The 17,023-nt window shown below is 41.2% G+C and overlaps 1 protein-coding gene across 2 annotated transcripts in view; it reads left to right on the top strand.

The window, feature by feature from the left end:
- rev3l (REV3 like, DNA directed polymerase zeta catalytic subunit) overlaps positions 1 to 17,023 on the top strand; it is a 73,500-nt gene that overhangs the window by 20,710 nt on the left and 35,767 nt on the right. The window contains exons 2-8 of one of the 2 annotated variants that reach the window (XM_021324387.2): positions 152 to 341; positions 451 to 525; positions 3,634 to 3,794; positions 6,000 to 6,138; positions 6,215 to 6,309; positions 9,069 to 9,173; positions 12,111 to 12,195. In XM_021324387.2, the coding sequence (XP_021180062.2) occupies positions 152 to 341; positions 451 to 525; positions 3,634 to 3,794; positions 6,000 to 6,138; positions 6,215 to 6,309; positions 9,069 to 9,173; positions 12,111 to 12,195 (850 nt within the window). Of the gene's footprint in view, positions 1 to 151; positions 342 to 450; positions 526 to 3,633; positions 3,795 to 5,996; positions 6,139 to 6,214; positions 6,310 to 9,068; positions 9,174 to 12,110; positions 12,196 to 17,023 lie in introns of both variants that reach the window. The other variant, XM_012878243.3, reaches the window with a different exon arrangement.

The following is a 17,023-nucleotide window of genomic DNA, read 5'->3' as shown; positions in this document are numbered from 1 at the left end:
AACTCTCACTGCTCTGGTCATGAAACTGTTGAAGATGGACACTGACACAGGTCAAGTCCTCTTTGTCTTGATTTTGTTGCCTTCACAGTCACTGGCACATGGAGCAAAGATAACACAACAGCCTGATGTCATGTTTGTGTTGTGTTTCCAGGTCAGAAGACATGCCTCCACCTCCACGGTGTGTTCCCATACATCTATGTGCCATACGATGGGTGCGGACAGCAGCCAGAGCGCTACATGCGGCAGGTGGCCTTCAGCATCGACAGGGCCCTCAACGTTGCCATGGGAAACCCCGCTGCCAGCACCCAACACGTCTTCAAGGTGGTGCTGGTCTCTGGCACGTAGGTGTCTCTTGACTGCAGGTCTTACCAGTGACCATAAACACAGTTTAATATTGACACACACTCATATTCACTGCACCTTTCTCTTTATTCTTTTCTCGTCTTCTAGGCCTTTCTATGGTTTTCATGCCAAGGAGAAGCACTTTATGAAGATCTACTTGTACAATCCTCAGATAGTGAAAAGGTGAGGCGTATACTGATCGATGCAGTTTAATGAAACGGGACTCATCAGAGGTGCTTGTTGTTTAGTGTTACCGCATCGCTCGCGCAGGCCTCTATCAGCTCCCTAAACTGAAATCGATTGCTGAGTTTCAGGTTGTAAGAATTGATTGGTTAAGTGTGTCTGTGTGCAGATGAGCTATTCCAAAGGATCTTTTGCCATAGTGATCAGGATCAGAAATGTGAACAAAGCTTTTGAAATGGCTTAGAAGCAAGAGAAATGAGGAAGGGAGCTGAGACAAGCTTCGTTTCATCATTGAGGCTACACGTAAACATAGTTCAGAGATGAGTTTGTGACGAGTCCAGAAAGTCTTGGTTTAAAGGAATCGTTTAATTTTACCAACTTGTTTGTTCTTGCTGAAAATGACCCAGCCAGAGTTCCAACATGAATCTGTACAGGCAGGTAAAGATTAGTGCGAGTCCTTTCAAGCTCAAAGACCTGGAGCTCATCACCAAAGATAAACCTGCAAAATACCAGAGAACACGAGCAAAATGCTGCTCAGCAATTAAAAGAAATCTCTGATTGCCTTGCTAAAGCAGTAAAGATTTTCCACCGATTATTCACAAAGGTATACATTATTTTCTACATGTATTTTCTTTTTCAAATAAAATGTAAATGAAAACAGAAATCATTTGTAAATTTGATACTGGTTACATTGCTTTAATATCTTTTTAGAGAATACCCCTGTCACTTCTTTCCAAAACAAGCTTCTTGGGTTGGATGAAGAATATTTTAAATCTAAATTTGCCAGGAATATGACAAATGGTGGCCTGATCTGTGCATAGCTCTAATTTAGACCTCTAGATTTTGTCTGTGTTTGGACTACATTCAGAAGATTTGGCTGCGTGCATTTAAGTTATTTGTCCATGACAATCGATGGAGATTTCCTAAGCACCGAAACTTGTGTCAACAGTCCAAAAATGCCAGAGAGCCCAAACTGAAGCTTAATGGCAGCCTCATTTGATTCAGTATTAATGAAGTCCTTTTATCCTGTTTTCAGTTGTAATATTGTAGCCATAAAACAAATGTGTGGAAAAATTGGCAGTTTTTTTGTTTGAAGGCTAAAGTTGAAAGAATACCAGTGACTTTGAAAACATCCTTATGTATTTGTACTACATTAGCAGTTAGAAGCAATAAGTATTTTCTTTTGTTGTTGTTGTTGGAGCTGTACAGGCTGTGCACAGACAACAAAACACTTCTGGATAGCACCAGGGAGGAAGTTGAGTTTGTTTTCACAAAAGCAAAATGTCCGGTGTTTTGTGGACGTGAATTGTGGTTTTCTAACCACCACACATTCAGAGCGTGGCATCAGCTCTGTGCCTGTAACTCACTGAGGGGCCCCCATCATAACACGGAGATGTCACAAAGTAACACAACGTGTTGAAGGCAGGTGAGGAACACGTTGAAAAAAGGCGTAAACTCTGGTGACTTCCTTGTATGGAAATCACATTTATTATAACCCTATAATCAGAATGATAAGGTTCTTAGTTTGAGCTAATCTCATTCAATCAGCTTTTTTGTCAAGGTCATTTAAAACATCCATCTTTTGACCAAAAATAAACATATAGCCTTGACTGGATCATCGCCAGCCCTTCCATTTTGAGGCCAAGTCAGCCATTTTCAGAATAACAGTCACTATTTTTGTTGTAACATTGCTAGAGGCATTGTATGGTGAAGTAATGATGAAAACATGACATAAACACGCAAGAGATGGTTAAAAGGTCAGATTCATTGAAGAAATTGTATTTATTTTTCTGTTCATTGAAGGGCAGAAACCGTTTGGTTATGACTCGAGGGTTAGAACCGAGTATTTAGGTTTCTCTCCCAGAGCTGCAAGAGTATTATGACATTCTGTTCTTGCAGCTTATTCTAGACATCATCTGGGCAGAACTGCTTCTCTTTTTCTGTTGTACGACAAATGTATACAAATGCAGCAATGCGGTGGGCTTATAAGGACTTTTTAATCAGCCTCGCTCTTGCAGTTAATAAAAACTGTTCATTGACACTTGCTTCTGCCTGTGCTTCACAATGTTAGGGAATGGTCCATAGCATATTGTACAGAGGTATGCGGCGTGCGGCTTTGTTTTTAAACCTGGCACATGCCTCATTGGAGGCTCTGGAAGTGAGCACCTCTACAGTCTGCTGCTTTGTGTGCCTGACTCAGGAAAAGCAGGAAATCAACACAGGAGGAAGATGAAGCTGGATCAGCCATATAGGGGAACAACAAAGCCCGGGTTGCGAGCACCGTGCCTTGGGCTGGATCGCGCTCTGGACCATGCGCTTACTAACGACAACCTAGGCTTTTGCTTTTGGAGGAAACTTTGTAGTCAGAGTGACCTCGTACTATTTCCATTTGGAAAAGCTCTTATTCTAATACGGGCATTTCAGAGACTCCTACTCATAGATGGGAGCGGATTGGTTGATTCTGATCCGTGGCCGGCTCAGTCACTCAGAGAGCTGTTCCCACCTATCTTTATTTGATTCCACAAGCATAAATAAAACCCTTCCTTTATTTTTAGGTTAGATTACAGTCATTGGTTCATTAATTGGGCACACGTGAACCTGTTTTGGCTGTTCATCATTATCACAATTAACTCTTGTTAAATGCCTACTCTGGCTTCCATCAGGGAGCTCTTTGGAGCTGAAGTTGTGACAAATATGGTGTTTATTAGACCAGCATCACAAATGTGCTACAAAACACAGGCAGTTGTTGTTGCAGAAACGCGCGGATCGCTCTGGTTTAGATTCCCATCTAATTTCATGTCACCAGATATTCTGATCAGATCTGTGATTTTTAACACATTTCGCTTGCTTTCTAATCCTTATAGGAGAAAAAAACCTAAGGCAAGAGTAAATAGCTTTATCTATCCAGACTATTTGCGCATCTTGTCAGTTTCAGGGTAATACATTTTCAAAGATTTACGGGAATATTTTCATAAAGCTGTTTCCACACAAAAGCATCCTGTTTGCTTTTACGGTTATTAGAAGAATTTGGAATCAACAAAGTGTGCTCCTTTTTTACACCATGTAGTAGAACATCCTTTTTACTAAATAACTCTTGTTTTTATCCAGAGTGTGTGAGCTGTTACAAAGTGGAGCCGTGATGAACAAGAGTTATCAGCCTCATGAGGGCCACATCCCCTACCTGCTGCAGCTCTTCATGGATTATAACCTGTATGGCATGAACCTGATTAACATGGGAGCCGTCAAATTCCGCAGGAACCATAACAAAGGTAAGATCTGCAGCTTTTCTCAGAATCAGTGCTGTGTTCAGCTGGGGTTTCTGCTCCAAGTTTATATTTACAATGCTTTGGCTCTACTTAGAACTAATTTTATTTGCCATTTACCCAAACTTTATGTCTGCTCCATTCAATCTTAAAATCAGCTAATCCACAAAATCCTAGGGAGTTGAGATCACTTTAATCTGTACTCGGAGCATAAACAATGCAAAATATTTCAACTTCACCACCGGGTAAAATCTCTTAAAAAGCTCTAGATGAGTGTTTCTCTGTCTGCGTCTCCATGGAGAGGCTGTAGGAGGAAGTCTGTGCTTCCTTTAATGAAATATTTCCTCTGAGGTTGACAGATTTTATCACTGTAACGGAATACAAACGCTATACGACACTTAATATTCAGCATGGGTCGCTGCTAAATGTTGATTGCAAACACAGTAACAGAACATGTGACCTGCAGGGGAGAATAAGCTGGGAGATGACTGAAATAAAATGCAAGGCACATTCAACCAATGAGACGTGTTTAGAGTCCTCCCACTTTTGTCTGATCTGGCCCTGGTTCTTGCAGTGGAAATGCAGGAGGAGAAAACTACCTTGTTTCCTGTGACGGTTCTTGCACTACAGCGCTTTTTAGATCCTTTAATGGTAAAACCCAAAGCCAACCTCACATCCTTTGCATGCAGGTTAAACCCCTGATCCCCAGTTGTTTGATCAACTTCACTCACTCCAAGTCTTCTCACCAGACCTCGGGAAAAATGAACCCACATTCAGACTACAGAAAAGTTACGTCCTTTAGCAGAATTTAATAAAGTTCTTTTATTAAAAGAAGATCCCATTTGACAGCCTTCTAATAAAAGGAGGCTTCCAATGATTGATCCACTTCTATGACTCTAATGCCCCATGCAACAAAGACAGCAGGAAACCCTCATATTGGGTTCACCTGCTCACCCCCCTCAAACTCGAACTTTAAAGCAAGTTCTTAATCTGGGATCAAGGGGATTAAAGGCTGGGCTGCAAAAGGTCAGTTTAAGATGAATGAAAACTTTAATGTGGTCTGAACTCCACAACACTGCTTATAAATGGGAAGTCTCTGGTTGAAAACAGTTCAGACGGCATCGTACTGCCTCTGTAGCCTGTAGTAGTCACACAGTAGCAGGAGTTTAACTAAACCAAAAGGCTTTGCTTTCATCAGTGTAAAAATAGAAAGAAAATTATTGTAACTCAAATCAATCTATAAATCAGAATGCTCAAAAAATCTTGGAAAAATAAACGCGTAGATTTTCCACCTTTGATGATGAATCGATTTTTGCTGCTCATCTAATTATTTTAAAGCAAACAGAAAAATGACTGAAACTGCTTCCAGCCCTCCACTGAAAGGATTTAAAGGTCACCAACCAGGAGAGAGCATGACTGAAGAAAGATCAGGGGTGATGTTCACTTCTGATGCCATCTTTAAACTGAGACTTGTCTTCCTGCTGTAATCTGAGGGTTCAACACACCATGAACGAATGACTCATCCATGCATTGTCTATGCTCGCTTGTCCTTGGTGGAACGGGGCGGGGCTGGTACCTTTGAATGAATCTGTAAATGAAAAAATTTATCTTTAAGCCATATCCATCAAAATGAAAAAGAAAGGTGGGGTATTCAATTCAAATCAATTTCAGCGCTAATTCACAACACGTCATCTCAAGTCACTTTACAAAGTCTAATTCAATCAAATCATACAGATTGGTCAAAAGTCTTTCACACACATCTTAGAAGGTACTTAATAAATCATAATAATGCTTATAAACTTAACCAGTTCGTTTTTCATGAGTAAACGACTTTGTGACTTTGGAGAAACCTAGTTTGAGTTACTACAACACTTTTAAATAGTATTTTAAATGAGTTTAATTACTTTGTTTACAACACATTTTACTTGATAGACACAGCTTAGTATTGGCTACTTGGTCAACAACTTTTTGCATTTTTTAATAATGTGAGGATTTTCCAAAGATTCAGACATGCCATGTATTTTAAATCTCCTGTATCTATTTATATTTTAAAGGAACTATATGCTGTCCCATTTTTTTAATCAACTCTACTATGGACTAATAAACAGTAAAATGGGAGTGGAAGGATTTTGAGGCTTAACTGATAAATCGCCTCATACCACCATTCCACCAGCATCTCCTAATAATCCGTGTCCATGTCTTTTCCAGAAGGAGCGTCTGCAGACCCAGATCGAACATCTTCTAGCTCTCATCCTAGCATTAGCCCCTGGAAGAGCCCCTGTACTACCAAGCTGAACGACAGCAACCTTGCAGGCACCTTTGTCCGCTGGGAGGAGAACGCTCTACCCTGGTAAGAACTACCTGTACAAATATTAGTGTGCACTAGATTATTAGTTGTTAAAATATTAATAGTGCTCTGTTCACAGCTCTTTAGTTCTGGATGATGTTGAGAGGCAGAGCACCTGTGAGCTGGAGGTGGATGCTGTGGCTGTAGACATCCTTAACCGCCTTGATATTGAAAGTAAGTGGAGTCAGATGTGTTTTCGTCTGTGCACCACTAGCTGGCATGATGGAAAACAAAAGGTGAAAAGAGGTTGCAGCACATTGAGCTCCGATTATCCCTCCACACATGAAATCCATTAGCAGATCTGAACATGAGCATTGTTGAGCAGACTTTTCAGTCCCAGGGGAACATAGATAAAGAGATTTGTAAAGATGAGAGAGTTTTTGGTCAGAAGATGAACTGGGCAAAGAAAATAAAATGTCTGACAAAATCATGTCCTTCCAGAGGGCATGTAACTGTCTTTGATCTCTCTAAATGCCCTACATCTTGCTTTGGTATGAAAGAAAAGTGAAAGCTGTCTTTTCAGCCATCTTCCTTGTCATCAAGATGCCAAAAATGAACTTTTTTACTGCCTGATTGCTAATGCACATACATTGTCACACTGATCAACCAAGAAGGATAACTCTGCTGGAGTCAGTAATGCAATCTCTGTTTCATTCCAGTCAAATAAAAGGTTCAATTAATTGCAAGTAGCTACTTTAATCTCCAGTCAGCTGTTCATTAAGGTTCTGCCTTGCACAACAGTAAAGTTGATATTTTTTAGAAGCTTTTTAAAATACGTTTTGTGCCTATTAAGATTTAGAGTTAATAAGTAATATCGAAAACAGCCAATTTTCGGTGTAATTCTACTACAGACGCAAGAATAAATTTCCCTGGCATTAAAGTTATATCTGTTCACTGGACGATTTCACTGATATATTCAAAGTCACGGGTGTGTAGGGTTTGGTAGTGTTAATGTCAATAATGGTTGTTTAAAGCTTTAAAGGAACCTCTTTGTTATAAATGTACCATAAACTAAAATCATTTAGATCTGACAGGACCTCCAAACCATACAGGTGATTATCAATAAATTTGAAATATTTTTATTTCATTAATGCAATTGAAAAAGTGAAACCCTTATGTTATAGTGATTCACTACACACAGAATGATATATTGCACCTTTGTTTTTAATTTTGATGGATATGGCTTAAAGATAACCTTGCCTGCAAGCTGAATTCAATTTGTGCCTTCATGAACACAAGAATTTATCTAGTCCCACTCCCGTCTCAACCAAAACGGGTCAGCCAATCACGATACAGTATTATGGCTTAAGGCGGGACATACTGATGTGACATAAGCAAGAGCTGCTGAGCCCACAGCCGAACCAGCATAACCATGACAGCGCTGGAGAACGCACGTGTAGCTGCTGCTATCACATCTGTGCTACACATTATCAACCTGGCTGACCAGGTTAGCTTAAAGCTAGTGACATCCAACATTTGGCTTCTCTGAAAATACTGTATGGGTCCAAAAAAAGGATTTTAACCCAGAAATGTGGGCTAACTAATGAGTAGGTCTGTGTACTGTATAGAATGTACATAGTAAACACACACGCCACTTGGTCAGGTCACTGTCGAAGCTCTAGAATATGTTGTTGTTTCATACAGTGAAACACAAAATATATTTAACCTTTGTTCCGTGAAGAGGAATGAGGAAGAATGCATATAGTTTGGGAGGTCATGACCTCACGTGTCCTGAATAAAGACGCATGTAATCACGCCTTTTATCAGATAAAACTGCTCTTCACCGAGCCCCGCTGCAAGGGGCCATACAAGTGGTGTACCTTGTTCCTCTCCTGCAGGGAACACAAAGTATAGACATAGAATGTTGTTCTTTTTCAATCGATTCACTCGGTACACCACATATAGTATGGGACAAATATACACACCCCACAGAGCAGCCACCGCACCCAGGTCTCACTTGACACAGTAGTGCTGCACAGACCCAGTATATAAAATGGAGTGGGCCACCAAAGGGGCTGTCATGCCCATATGAGGGAAGCGAATAAAAGTGTGCAGTGATGACTAGCTAGCTGCAGCACAGATTTTGCTCACTGAAGGAAGCCCCTCTAAAGACAGACCAGGATGCTGCTATGCATCTGGTTAAGTGGGGCCTTTAAACCAGGAGGCAGAGGAAGACCTCTAATGCTGTAAGTCAAAGAGATGGCCTCTACAGTCCAATGAGTCTCTGCTTAAAGTATTTCCTCTAGCTGGGTTGGCAAAACATAACTGATCAGAGGAGGGGAGCGTTCTGCTTTGTTATGGAAAAGGACAGGGGAGAGTGAGCGCTAATTGAAGTGGCATGGCGGTCTTCCGAACCATTCCCAAATAAATCTGCACAAATTCAGCTGCGCTCAGTGGCTAACTCCACCAAGAGCAAATAAGCCGACTCCAACTTTTGTCAAATACAGAGCTAAATAGCAGCACCTAGCTAGCCTGGATGAATAGGGAGATTTTCTAACCGAAATGAAGAACTGGAGGATAACGGGAGTGTATTTAGGAGCAGGCGGAGCCTCACTAGCCACCTTCATCTGCCTAAAGACGTGATTGGAGGTGTCTTCAGTCAGGACATGGGAGGGCAGGATATCCCATGCTATATATCCCATACTGTGTTGTACCAAGTGAATTCACTGAAAGGGAAATTGACAAGGTGAGTATCAAACACTCATATACAAAAAAATAATTCACTAAGTTATGCATAATACAAGAGTCAACAGCAATCAGGATATTTACTGCATTCTGTCGGTAAAATGTCTTCAAGTAATAATTTTAATCTCATTTGGACAAAATTGACTTAAGGTTGGCATAGCTGTGGGTAATGGAATATGTTTACAAATGAGAAGTGAAAGGATTTTGTCTGCTAACCTTGTGTGCTGGCTTTTTTCTGTTTCCTGTAGATCAGATAGGCAGGAACCCCGGAATCCAGGCTATATGGGAGGATGAGAAGCAGAGGAGGAGAGAGAACAATCAGACCTCCCAGATTGAAACCCCTGACTCACAAGGTGAGGAATGCTCCAGTGGGAACTATTAGTATCATCACTGCTTGAGACATAGTTTTTCCTGTGTTCTTCTGCTTTACCTTTTACTATTTGCTTACTCCATGACTTAGTTTTGAGGCCTGGTTGCAGATGCAATTGAGGTTTAAAAAAATACTTTTGAGAGTTTTGGTTTTGTCTCAGAACATGTAATAAAAATATGATCTGTTCTCCTCCTGGGCTTTTAGTAACGTACATTCAAACATCAGATTAACAACAGTACACAACACTGCCTCATTATTACTTTTTTTTCTTTTCTTTTTTTTTTTATAAAAATCAAGGGAACATCCAATCAAACTGGCCTCTCAATCTTTGCAATGTTCAAAGTACAACGGCTCCATCTCACAATCCATAGGTCTCAGTTAGCATGTTCAATTTCCTTAAATGAGAATAAGAAAAAGCCTGAACAACTGGTGGACATGTTGGAAAAAAGTCTTGTCTCCCTGATAAAAAATATGGCAGCATATTTGTGGTTTGTATAGTTAAACTATAACAACAGACGGCTGGTACAACATTCTTTTGTCACAGAAAACCAAAGGAAGGTTTTTGGCCCTAATCAATAGAGCCTTGTTTGGTATATCAGCACAAACAGCTGTCAAGCATCAGCCTGGCCAGCCAGACTGACTTACACGGAGCATAAGTCAGTCTGCTAAGGCTCCATACCCTCTGGCCTAAAACAGACTGGACCAATCACAGCACGGGAGGCGGGACTTTACGATGCGTCACTCTCAGCTGCAGAATTACCCATAATGCAGCAGCCCTTTTCTGTAACCATAACAGTCAAGATACATACGGAGATTTTTGCTGCTTGGTGCCTTGGAAAATTAAGAAAGAGCATGTGAGTTCACCATGTAGCCTCTGATTTTTTAATTTTTTTTTTTTTTTTTTAGACAAAAGCAGCAAAAAAAAAAAATGTTTACTGGAGAGTTTGCATGATGGCATGACATGTTTTTTTAAAAAAAAACAAAAAAACAGAGCGCATTGCTTGGGGGTTTGTTTGCGTCACATCCGTAGTTATCCGATTGGTTCTAATCTGTTGACGCTGACCCCGTTAGTCCCGTCTTTGAAATCGGGTCAGTTCCTTACCAGACTGATACGGTGTAAGTCAGTCTGGCTGGAGGGGTGATGATGTGGGCTCGCTTTACAGCCACAGGACGTGGGCACACTGCAGCAGAGTCCTGCACGGGTCCAATTTTTCAAATCCGTATCCGCCCGCACCCGTAGAACTCAGAACCAAGACCCGACCCGCTACCCGCAGTTCTCCTCATTTAAAACCTGGGCCTGTTCCGTGATCACAATGTATACACACAGACGTTAATTTTCATTTTGTGCTTAGTTACAACTACCTGCTTTAATGTTGTCTTAACAGAGGCGGTAAAGAACATTACCTGCTGCTCACATCCAGCGCCCACTGCTCTCACAGATGACCATATGTAAACAAGCCAAATACGGGGCCTTTTTTTTCTGCCACAAAAGCTAAACGTTTTAGACATTTTTTACAAGCTGCAAATTCTATATAATATATCAGAATCAGATATACTTTATTAATCCCAGAGGGATGATATTGTTATAAATAAGTTTCATTCATGCTGTAACTTTTTATGTTACTCACTCGCATTTTGTTTATATATACCTGTGACCGTACCCGTGAAATAATAATATAATAATATAGTTTCTATTTTATTTTCTACCTGTAGCTGAACGTTTTATACAGGTACCTAACCTGGTGCAGGACTCTGCCCTGCAGTCACCATGACTCTACCACAGACTCCTCTAGACAAAGTGTTCAAGAGTCCAAAGTGAGGCTGTCGGGTGAAGTTTGACCAAAACTGGGTCACCAACAACAGAATCGTGTCACAATATAGCATCAAATCAGCAGCATTATTGCTAAAAAGAAAGAGAAAAATGTCAAGCAATTGCAATGGCCCAGTCAAACTCTAGACCCCAGCCTGATTGAAATACTGGCGGGGACCTTAGGAGAACTGTGCAGAAGTAAGGCTTACCAAAAACCAACGTGCTAAAGAAGATTAGGGCCTTCATAACAATGTGAGCCACTAAGATTTCACATTAATCAGTATTTCAAGTTAGTGCTTCTAAAATTGGTCAATTGGTGATGATGCAGGCTTAGCTTTAGATGTTCTTTCTCTACATATATATTATTTTTATTAATTATGGCAAAGTAAAGGCTGCACAATTAATTTTTGCAGCCTTAATATGGAATCAGGTTTAAATTTCAGACCTAAATAATCAGAAAACGTGATCAATGTAATATAGAAAGAAAGAGATTTAAAAGGATTTTGGCACATTCAATGAAAGACAAAGATAGCTAGCATTTGTCAGCCACTTTAGAATAAACCTGTCATTTTGCACATCCTCAGCAGAAACATGGTGCACATGTACCAAAGACTTTGTGGCAACCTTACATGGTCCGTTAGAAATAAATTATAAACCTACATGTGTTTTAGGTAAAGTTCTGTGGGGATATACTTACATGAATTATTATCCCTGTCATACCTGAAAGGCTTCTGTGGAGATTTTTTTTAATTCCTCCGTGAGCTGGGTGTCAGCAGCCTTGGCCTGTAACCGTAAATAAAAAGCGTGGTAGACTCAACTACCCCTCCTCTGCTATGGAAACAGGGTGATAAATAAACCACAGGCCGTTTTGTTGCTGTGATGGAAAGAGAAGAAATGCTAATGACCAGTTCTTACCACAAGTTGTAGCGTGAACAGAAACTAATGTCTTGGTTCTGCTACACAGAATTACTGCTGAGCTTCATAATTGTCTTTAACGCCTACAGGCAGTTTAAATATATTTGCACACTTTGGTTTAACATTACAGAGGAAAAGGATTTAATTTCAGCAAAGAAATGGGATCCCCGAAAAACTCCTCTGTCTCTGTTCCAGATCGTGGCTCAGTCACTTCAACGGACAGCGAGAAAACCTTCATGAAGAGACTGAAGGAGATTCTGAGGGAGAACAAGTTTGATGTGTAAGTTTCTCTACTCAGTCCTTTACTGTGTCTTTTTGTCTAAATAGATGGTTTGATCTTTGTTCCACTTTACCGAGGAAATCTGTAGCGGATGGGTAAAGAGGTTGGATTTAATTATAACTGGAATGAGGACAAGATGGTCCTGATCTTAAAGAACAACTTCCCTCAAAACATCAAAACAAATCTTTCTTGTGTCTTTTCTACTATAATAAAGCGGTTGCATGTCCTCATTTTCTTCCCCTCGGTAGTGCCAGCTTTCCTCTCTGTGCAGAGACGGAAGGGTGGAGATCAGAGGCTGGCTGAAACTGGAAAAGAAAGCTAGAGAAAGTGAAGTCAGAGCAGATGTTGCAGAAAATGGGGGTGAAATGAACTTGCTGAGGTCACCTACAAGCTCCTCCTTCCCCTACAATGTACAGCCTCAAAGTATTTCCTGTTATAAATTAAAGTACAGTTGGCCCAACATCCGCACATGCTGCTTTATCAGATCCAGATGGCTTCCATTCACTGACCTGTGATATCTAATAGGAGCAGAAGGGGGAGGGAGAGTCTGTCGGGTGGGCTTTCCATCTGAATATGGGCTTAAGTTAGGATGTGGAACAGGGACCCCTCGCTCACTGAGTCGCTCATGCTGATAATGTTCACACAGACAGTTACATTTCCTCTCTCTGGTGTGCCTTGCTGCTGCTGCCTTTCGGTTTTCTCCTCTGGCTGGTAGCTTGAATAGTTTAAGGTTTTAGCCATTTTGATCATTTGACAAGTTTGTCAAAACTCCCCTAATTTTAAAGGCCAGTTATCAGTATGTAGATAGATCCAGGAAAGCACCAGAGGGATTTCACAAGCTTTGTGAAGAATAGACTAGTGCAGTGCAGCTCCTCCCCTCTCCATTGCTGTGCACTGTTGGTCAGCTGGATGACGGCAGAGCCCTATATTTTCCCATTCTTGCTCGAAAGACAAATTGAGCTTTTTGTAAATATTTTCCATCTCCGAAAAGACGGCATTCATGACTTGTAAACTAAAGAAGTATCACTTGATTAGGTAACGCTACTAGTCTGGTAAGCAGTGGCATGCAGGCTTGGTACCTGAGCTTATAGTAACACTAATCAACCCACCGATTCCACCTTGTTACACTTGCTACTTCATAAAGACCAAAACTGCAAAAGAGAAAATATTCACTCAAAAACTGCTTCTACATTAAGTGAGGTTTTACAGATGTAATTTAAGTCTTGCGTCCATCAAAATAATAAATGTTGTAGATGAAGTTGCAACTATAATTATGAATTTATATGTTGTGTGCAGCAGTAGGAATAATTTTAATAAATTTTCCCTAATATAAATAAAAGCAATTAGATCATGTCATATATTTTATAGCTTTTGCCAATACATGATGATAGTGTGGTAACGTTACTCATGGTTGTCACACCGTGAGAAACTCATAGCGGCTCGTCTCCCAAGAGATGATCCTCTATGCTTGTCTGCCTTCTGCCTGTCGTCAAGATTTTCACTAGGAAAAAAGTGAGTTAATAGTGTATTTTTAGTTGACCATTGAAGCCATTGCAGTTTTTTCCCTTAACTTATTTGATATTTTCCAAATTTAATTGTCTGACATAGAAAAATAATTTACAATTGTTGCATGTCATTTAACATACTTTTCTCCAAACCTGGGATGGAAGGAAAAGGGGTGTGGCTTTGTGGTGAAATGTGTTAATCACTGCAGTGATCTCTAGACGCCTGCCAGGTTCTCTCCCTGGTTGCCGCTAAAGTCATTAACTAACAGACTAATTAACAGACTGACTGTGGTACATGCGCGCCGACTCTCTGGAGCCTTTTCCTCATAACAAAGTCTCTGAATAACAATCAGACGGCAGTAAAATCTTTGTTAGCCTAAATCTCTCGCTCTTGTGTAGAGGCTTTGTTAACAAAAACTTAAAATACTTATTTTTAAAATATATTTTTTATGAAGCTGTAAGGGGTATCATCCCCTGCAGAAAATCAACAATCAGCCCAGTTTATAATATGTTACATTTAACAAACACACTACTGGTTACGCAGGTTTCTGATCTGATGTACATCAAATCATTTATACTGCCTCCTACTTGCAAATGTTGATTAGCACACTCTGTTTAGACATCCATGCAAATTGCACAATTCTGTAACTAAATTTATTCCACAGTATTGTAGTCTGCTGTCCAATTCTTTAACCTAAAAATAAGTCCATTAGCTGTTAAAGACTATATGCATGCATAAGCCCCACAGGGAGTGATGTGGTTGCCCAGTGTAATCAACTTGAGTTGTCCCTTTAGTAACAGTGTTCATTTTGACCTGGTAGTACCTATATGTGGTGCGTTCACTTAGTGGAAAGAGATTAGCTAAAATTTATCTCATTCTGATTGCCATCTTCTGTCTCGGTGCATTACTAGATTTTCTACCATGATAGTCATTGTTTACCATGTCTGAAAACTTCAGGCTAATTCTCAGAGTAGCATGAGTGAGATGTGTTACTATGAAGATTTTTCCCCCTTGAAGATTCTTCAGAAGCAATTGTCTCATTACACCAATCCTGATTACCATACCAATTTTATTTATAAAGCACTTTAAACACCAATAGGACCAAAGCGCTGTACACAATCATAAAATACAAATGATCACTCATTGATTGGCTAGGTTATTGCGTCGCCTATAAGTAGCTTGCGTCTCGACGCAGCATCATTCGAAATAAGTGGCTCTTCTCGCTTTACCCCCAGCAAGAAGGGCTGTCTGGTGAGACATCTCACTCTGAGAACCAGGGTTTCGCATGTGACCTAAAAGTGTCATTCATAGCATTTGTTTCGATGTCTTACTATGGGATATGGAGACTCCTAAATTGCCAGACCGCTAATTACTAGCGACCCCCAGCACCTAGACAGAGCTTGTTTAGCCACTGTTCTTCTAGTGGAAAAGGTGTGGTGGAGAAAGGGTGTGTGAGAGTAATTGGAGAAAATGAGCACACCACCTTAGGCCCAAATGCTGGGTTGGGCTGCAGTGAGACCCGGACATCCCCAGGGCCAAACTTGGTGCTGGAGCGGCTCACTCAGAGAGCATGGACACCGCTAACACAATTGGTAGATGCCAAAGCCAACAACAGCACTGTCTTGAAGGACAGATGTTTGAGGTCGACTTCCTCCAAAGGCTGAAATGGGGAGCTGGAGAGTCCCTCCAACACAACCGGCAGATCCATGGTGGAGCCAGGGACCTGGAAACTGGCAGAAGCTTGCCTTCCCCCTTCACGAAACGGGCTACAAAAGGGTGTTGGCTAGCTGTTTTTCCTCAAAGCCCACATGGCATGCTGAGAAAGCAGCCAGGTATCCCTTAACTGCACTGGTTGTGGGTGAAACACTGTCCGCCCAACCTGAGACATGTCATCCAACCAAAGCGGAATCAGAGTTATTTCACTATGGTTGGATGTCCAATCTGCATATAATCATGTGCCCCTGGACATGCATATCTGAGCTCTGCGGTTCAGAGCTCCCGGTACATAGGTGGCTTTGAGCGATAGGAGATGCCTGGTGACCCATATGATCAGTATGCATGCTAGAGTGTGCAACTAAAGGCACTTCCTGCACTAGAAAATCAGGGCAGAGCTACTGGCGCAGTGCCATAATGCACTCTGCCATGACCATCACTCTACGTGTGACATGACGCGCAGAGTGTAGTCTGTGCACGGCTACCCAGTACTTCAAAAACCCCTCATGTGCAGGCAGCTGAATGGGACAGCTAGAAAACCAAGCTAACAGGTGTGTAAGCTCCAAACGAAGACTGTATTGGCTGGTGTGCTAATACATGAATTGGCGATAGGCGCTTCAGACTATGGTGAAGACCAAAGCGACAACAGCAAGCACCAGTTGACTGAAAGTTAGCTTGAAATATTTTCTCTAGTGGATAGTTAAGCTAGCCTGCCTGTAGAGAAATGGCTCTAAGCGAGAAGAGGTTTTGAAATGATGCTGCGTCGTGGTACCAGCTACTTATTGGTAGGTGATGCAAGCATCGCCATCGGAATCCGCAAGTAGGCATATCCCTCAGTGAGATATCGAATCGAATGCTATGAATGACAACCATTATTCATCAGCCAGTGTGCCTAGTTCTGTACATTCAAGTCGTAGTGAGCTCCTTTCAGGTAAGTTGTATAAAATATTTATTTTAATTTGTCTTATTGCAGCCTTTGTCTGTGCCTGAATCAACGGGCATGTAAACCTCTCTTCTGTGCAGCTGTGGGCTCTGGCAGTGTTTACGCAGCTTTATCTGTCTGTCCACGCAGCACTCGTCAAGTGTTTTCAACGGATTTCATCAGGACATTATTTAAACTAAGAATTTGTCCCTCAAACCCTGTCCATTTATTTCTGTAGCCAGGGGAGCGGCACAATGGACTGAGCCTCCACCACTTAGTGTGGGATTTAAACCTATAGGTTATAGGTTGGGCATAAGGTTTTAGTCATCAGACGTGAGCAGCTTTAAAAACTTGCCTCCAAACAGTAATAGCAGATGAAAAAGCAATTGTATTTTTCATTCTAAGTTTATACATGTACAGTGTGTTCGACATCTGAGTGACAGCAGCTTGCCTTGTCTACATTTCAATGTTTCAGAGTCTCTAAGTGGTGAGTTGTTCGACAGTGCAGAGGAGCAGCGTGGGTAAAGGAGTACAATAGGCAGCTTGTAGCCAAGAGTAATCTGGATACAAAGCCCAGTTGGCTGCTTGCCTGGTTTCCATTCATAATTCCCCTGCTCTACATGGCTACTCAAACAACGTAGCGTCGCTCACTCATATGCACACACACATAGCAGCAGAAACTCTTTG

This window comes from Fundulus heteroclitus, chromosome 15 (genome assembly GCF_011125445.2).
Source record: "Fundulus heteroclitus isolate FHET01 chromosome 15, MU-UCD_Fhet_4.1, whole genome shotgun sequence".
Lineage (NCBI taxonomy): Eukaryota > Metazoa > Chordata > Actinopteri > Cyprinodontiformes > Fundulidae > Fundulus > Fundulus heteroclitus.
The sequence above is the reverse complement of the archived record's forward strand: the minus strand, read 5'-3'. Positions and strand labels throughout refer to the sequence as shown.